Source organism: Coffea eugenioides, chromosome 9, assembly GCF_003713205.1.
Source record: "Coffea eugenioides isolate CCC68of chromosome 9, Ceug_1.0, whole genome shotgun sequence".
NCBI lineage: Eukaryota > Viridiplantae > Streptophyta > Magnoliopsida > Gentianales > Rubiaceae > Coffea > Coffea eugenioides.
In genome coordinates this window covers 935357-941897 of record NC_040043.1, presented here as the reverse complement: position 1 = coordinate 941897, position 6541 = coordinate 935357, and the positions used below count along the sequence as shown (strand labels likewise).

At 37.8% G+C, this 6541-nt stretch overlaps 1 protein-coding gene across 1 annotated transcript; it reads right to left on the bottom strand.

Moving 5' to 3' along the window:
- Positions 1 to 685: 685 nt before the first annotated feature.
- On the bottom strand, positions 686 to 2499 carry LOC113783371 (putative F-box/LRR-repeat protein At3g28410). The gene is made up of 2 exons (XM_027329490.1): positions 1282 to 2499; positions 686 to 700 (listed from the first exon to the last, which is right to left on the bottom strand). Exons 1-2 carry the CDS (start codon positions 2335 to 2337, stop codon positions 695 to 697), a joined length of 1062 nt encoding a protein of 353 aa, XP_027185291.1. The 5' UTR covers positions 2338 to 2499; the 3' UTR covers positions 686 to 694.
- Between the last annotated feature and the right edge of the window lie 4042 nt (positions 2500 to 6541).

Here is a 6541-nt window from a genome sequence, read left to right as displayed (position 1 = left end):
CCAAGTACTATGATGGACAATTATATTCCAGAGTTAACAACACATTTACCATTTCTGAGCACTCGACAAATATTATTGAATTTAGGCTCTCTGAATAATTTAAACAGTAGTTTGGGCATAGGATTCAAATTAATTAGTAACAACACATAGTATAAGTAAAATCGTTAATACCCCCAAAATTAAAAATCCAATTTGTTAATACCCCAAAAGAAAAAAAAATCCCAATGATCTTCCTGTTGGTCCCTTCCCTTCCAATTGTTTTAATGATTTTTGAGGATGTATATATTGTTAAGTTATATAAGATTTACTTTAATTATATATATATAATAATACGATTTATGTTTCTCTTACTCATGACTATAAATATGCTGAATGGAAGACTGCCAGATTGATTTTGGTATTCCGACTAAATTAGAATAATACATGGGCTAAGCTCATCTAGAATATAATTAACTTCCAGTTGAGAATTCTTGCAGATCTGCATTTGATAATCAATTATTTCCACTATAATTTTGATAAGTGCTTGCCGAGGTCTCATCGAAAGGCAAAAAAAAAAACTCCATTTGATCAAAAACAGCTGCAGAAAATTCACCATTTGATGTGACATAAACATGGGGTAGGAATATACTCTTGAGGTGCTGAAAAGTAACTTGACATTGCTTCCACTCGCTTTCCTCGTCAAGTCCATTTTCCTTCATGCCTATCATAAAGTACCAAGGGTATATATGTTAATAAAAACCTAAAAAAAAAAAAAAAAACCTCAAACATAGAATATCACAATAAATTTGAGTAACATAACAAACAAGAATCTAAGATGTCAAAAAGTCTAGATTCTTGATATTATATCCAAGCCAAGATAATTATTTATTATGAGTGTCTAGAAGATTTGAATTTTGTCTACAACAAAAAAAAAAATAAAAAAAAAATTCCAAGGGTTGTGCTATTTTCAAAAGTTGAGGTAAGTAGTAGATTATTCAACGCATTCAGAACATAGACAAAAATCTTCAAAGGATTTGGATTCAAGCAGCTGAACCTGAAGGATTCTGGAACCTTGAAAATCAAAGCTAAGATGAATTTAAGATCTATCCAGCTGACAACACGTATTAATTGAAGGAGCATTTAAGATCTAATTAATCCAAATACTTAATAGGCCAAATTGGCTCTGCATAATTGCTCTGTGTAATTAAGTGATTGAAGTCCACATTTTAAAGAAGGCAAATTGAAGTTAACCTAAAGGAATGAATGGTCAAGGCAAGAAGAGGAGAGAGATCAAAAGCTTACCAAAATGCAAGGGGAGGAAGATGGTGTGCAAGTACTGCAAAAACTGGACTTCTGGAGTTGCCTTTTAACCTCATTATGCTTCTTTCTCTCCCACCTGAATCTTGAGCCAATGAAGAGTGAGGCATCAATAGCTGATGGTAGATTCAATTGCTTGGCACCACCCTCTAAGCATTTAGAATTCTCCACTGATAATGCAGTATTCCAAGAGATTGTCAAGGTCTTCCCCAAGTGCAGAACAAGATTCAGCTTCTTTAGATTCGGATTGTTGCTGCAATTCAAATTTGTCAAACCATAGCAACCTATCAGAGTTAAATCTTCAAGTGATGGACAGCCAAGTAAGATCTTCTCCATCATGTTATCATTCAACTCAATATCCTTCAAGGACAAGATCTTGACCGATTTCAAACTAATCTCTCCCTGCAATTCGATATTGCAAGCGGCCAACCTTAGTTCAATCAAGTGATCACTTCTGAAAACAACATCAGGGACAGAGTAATCTTCAACGAGCTCAATGAAACCACACCCCAGTAAATCAAGATCAAGAACTTTCACTTTCTTGCTTGCTGCAAAACGAACTAGCGAATCGATTTCATTAGAAGTACTTTTCAGCCATTGATCTTCAAGAATACTGTCATAACCCTTGTGGAAAGCGAACTTTAGACGCAGTTTCTCCAGGGTTCTGCTCTCATTGAATTTCACTACTTGATGGATCAAGTTCATGAGCTTTTGATTGCAATAAGGACCGTTGTAGCAGGAATGGTTCAGGCACTGATCAAAATCAAGAATTCGAATACTGCGCCACAGGTTTCCAAATCTTCGAATCAGGACCGTCTTTACAGCATCCTCTAACGGTAGAAAGGAAAGTATATGCAGCAAAATCTCATCAGGCAAGCCACTCAACAAATCTTGCTGATCTTCTGATTTCTTCAGCTTCTCAAATCTACTACAAGTTGCAGTACCCTCATCTTCATCATCATTCTTGAAGTCCATTTTAGCAGCTTGGAAGAAGCTGAAATTAAAACAGGCAGAAGGGATCGAATTGCAAGAAACGTACATAGAATATCACACAAACACGACGATCAGGAGTGACTTGAAAAAGTACGCAACGGTTAAGAGTAAGACATCGATTTTAAGAAACAAAATTGGAGTGTTTGGACATTTGCAAACATTCTTAACCAAGTCCGAGGAACTGATTTGGGGCAGCTGCCAAGGCCACGAGACTAAAGGCTATAAGTCCATTTGGACCCTAATGCCAGCTCAAGATCCTATCAACATCGGAGAGGAAAGATATCCTGTCTCTGTCGGAAAAAGACAGAACAAGACTCAATTTGCTTATACGTTTCTGCCCTCCAATAAATTTTGCCAAGCATGGAGCCATGGACCACCATTCACTACAAATTGCCTAAAGATAATAGAAAATTCATCACAAAGGAATTCGATTGGCTGGATGAGATGGTTTTCTTTTTCCTTTTTGTTTTCTTGGTCAAATTTGACCCAGCATTGGTATCCCCACCTGACTAATAGATCAATTAAGCGGCAAAATCACAATAGTTAAATGATACATAAGAAAGTTCAATTGTTAATAAAAACGTGTTTACTGAGTTGTACATTTTTAATTGTTAATAATAGCATGCATATACAGGAATTGTCAATGCTTTCTTTAATGATGCATTTTTATCGGATCGTTCTCTCTTCTTAGTTACGAACTGATTTCCACTTTTCCTTTGGTAATTAAGGAGGTTGACTTTTCTTAGTTTTTTTTTCTATTGAGTGGGCCAAGACATTTTCCCAAAGAATAAATATCACAAATTGTGATTAAACTACTTAGAATTCGCTATATTGGCTTGTAAATAATTTATTTAGCCAAAACTGTCATTCAACTAATTGTAAATATATATTTTATAATCGAAAAGTAAATGTTTCATTAGTTCAATGACCACAAAATGAAAGCTTTTATTAGTTGAGTGATAAAAAAAGTATATTACTTACTAGTTGAATGCTTATTTTGACTGAATAAAAAAGTTTAATGACAAAAAGTGGCTACTGCTCTCCCATCTTATGCCATGTCTGTGTTCAGATTATCCAAAAGCTTGTGTAAAGAGCTAAGTGGGTTAATGGCCAGATTCTGGTGGGGAAATGATGAAGGGGAAAAAAGGATGCATTGGAAGAAGTGGACTGATATAGCCGAGAGGAAGGAGAATGGTGGGCTTGGGTTTAGGGACCTGTTATGCTACAATGAAGCTTTGCTAGCCAAACAAGTTTGGCGAATCCTTACATGGCCCAACTTGTTAGTTAGCAAAGTCATGAAAAGCAGGTACTTCCCTAACTCAAATATCTTTGAGTCTAAGGTAAAGGCTGGGGCATCCTGGATTTGGCAAAGTTTGCATAGCTCATTAGAGATGTTGGAAAGTGGGATGTGGAAGCAAATTGGGGATTGATCCACGGTCGAAATCTGGGAAGACAGATGGGTAGAGGGGTCAAAAAGTGGAAGAGTCTCTACTCCCAAACCAAATGGCTACCAACTGACCAAGGTTAGCAATCTGATTAAAGGGAGGCAATGGAACAAGGACATTATTCAAGGACTTTTCGCAAAGGAGGAGGCAGAGGCAATCATGTCAATTCCTCTCAGTATATTCCACAAAAAGGATAGGTTCAAATGGAAATATACAGCAAATGGCTGCTATTCTACTAAATCTGGTTATGCTAGGGTCAAAGAGCGAATCAAAGAGACCAATGAGAAGAATAAGGCGCATGTTAACTCCAGCACAAACAAAGAACGTTCTAAGGTATGGAACCAGTTTTGGGGACTAAACATCAAACACAAAATTAAGCACTTTTTGTGGAAATGTCTCCATTGCATCCTTCCAACTAATGAGGAAATCTTTAGAAGGACGGGCAAGGGTGATCCGACTTGCAAGTGCTGTGGGAAAGAGCAAGAAACTATTGAACATGCATTACTTCATTGCAAAGCCAGAGAGATGGCCTGGGCAATATTCCCTGTTGCATGGGACGGCATTCAAGACTATACATGGAACTTTTGGAGATGGTGGGAACATATGCAGGGAGCCAGATCAAGGGAAGAGGGAACTAAACACATTGAAATTACAGCAAACTTCCTCTGGCAAATTTGGAAGGCAAGAAATGAAGGAAATTTTAACCAGGCATCAACAGAGGGACACCAGATAAACAAAAAAGCAATGGATGAATGGTTAGAATATGAGGATGAAGGTAAGCGGACTGAGAGGGACAGGGAATTCAGGCCCCACCTAGATGACAGGAGGAGCATGTTAATTGGTCTAATGGAACAGCATAGCTCCATTATGTACACGGATGCGGGAATGAACCAGGCAAGAACGAAAGCTGGAGTGGGAATCATAGCTAAAGATAACAATGGAAAGATTCTGGCAACTTGGTCCATCCCACACTCAGGAGCTAGAGATGCTGCAGAACTGGAGGCTATGGCTATTAGAACAGCTTTGAGCAAGGCCATAGAGGAGAACATGACATCCCTACTGATTCTCTCTGACTGCAAAGCTGTAGTGGACAGGATCAATATAGGATGTCAGGGCCTAAACTCAATGGAAATGCTAATTGAAGACATAAGGCAACTGAGTTGCTCATTCTGGAAATGCTCCTTCTTTCACATTAGGAGAGAAATGAACCTGTGTAGTCACAGGTTAGCTAAGTTAGCAGTTAGCTTGGTACAAGAAACTAGGTGGAAGCAATCCTTCCCTGTGTGGCTTAACAAAGAAGCTCACAATGACTTCCTGGCAGTTGCCAGACTTTTGTAAATCTGCTGTGCAGACTAATTTGTAACCTTTACCTACATATATTGAAGTTGATATTTGAAAAAAAAAAAAAAGTGTCGGCCTGCAGCCCTTGTTACATCCACTCAGCTTCCATGAGCAAGGATTTACAAAAACCTGCCCGCTAGGAAAGCAAAAAGAATAATTGAAAAAAAAATGGGAGAGAGATTTTTGATACGTGAAATTAAGCTCCAAAAGAAAAGGAAAAGAAAAACTTCCAATCATTGATATGAAGTAAATTTGAGACCGCTAACAGTTTTCTGTAAACGCGGTAAAACTGAAGGCCAAACTTTTTTCTTGCTGAGTTTCAGCAGCCATTTCATTGGCAGTGCTTATCAATGTCCAGAAACAGATCTTTCTGTCTTCATGTAGGTCTTTGTTTTCCTCAGGGATCCACCTAATTATTAAGATAATTCAAGTTGTACGTCCTATTATTCGTCAAGTACATCTGTATTAAAGGCTGTAAGAAGAATTTGATGAATCGGATTGAAATACAAGCCTCTCTACAGCATTGGTGAAGAATTCTAATTCATCCAAAGAACCATAAACGTCATCTGTTGTTGCAATCAAAATTAATGACTTTGCATAGCCAATTTCTTAGACTTGGTTGTTCAGGCTCAGGAGCAGTCCCCGCAGCAGCCAGAAAACTTTCAACCAATCGGTCCCTCGAAAAACTCAGTTTTTCTTTATTTCTGAGATTCATCCACCACCTAAACCAAAAAGATAAAAAGAAAAAAATAACTCATCAATTACTATTCGTGATTCGAATTCGGTTGCCGCCAAGGATTCGAGTGCTAACTATGTTCACGCTCCATGGATCCCGGAAGTTCCAACAAATTATTCGAGAGTACCTTTAAATGTGCGTAATGCATTATTTGATTTAGCTACTGAGCTTAATTGTTCGATGAGAATTTCCATGTTGGGCCTTACCCTAGCTTTGCAACATCTTGGTTCGTGTTGGGTTCGAGCGGATCACGTAAATTGCAAATTTATTGAGCCATGTTGTTCAACTTTGTTAAGGTCACATTCGAAGGAAGCCATCCGAAGGTTTCGAATGTGGCAGCCATAATTTAGTGGCAAGTTTGATGGGAGGTCAAGAGTTGATCATCCCAAGACTAATAAGTCTTGGAGTTACCAACGGACCAAAAGGCCGTTGGTTCGTACGTGCTTGTCGCATCATCTATTTTTTCACTGTATAGCAACATGAAAGAGTACACAGGACCAAACTGTAGGAACCGTCCAGTGCTGAAGGCTCAAAAAATATTTGGTTTCAAAAACATCAACATACTTTTATTATTGAAAAAAGGACATAATTTCAGTAAAATAAACTTTATTACGGTTGCACGTTTATTCTAGGCTGTTATTCCTTACCTTAATACCTCCTTGACATCTTCTGAGTGTGAAGGTTGAACTATATTGAAATTGAGCTTTGCTAACTCGATCAATTTAGATTT

Bases quoted from the DNA above. Each gene is read 5' to 3' on its own strand.
- LOC113783371 (XM_027329490.1), bottom strand. From the start codon at position 2,337: ATGTACGTTTCTTGCAATTCGATCCCTTCTGCCTGTTTTAATTTCAGC.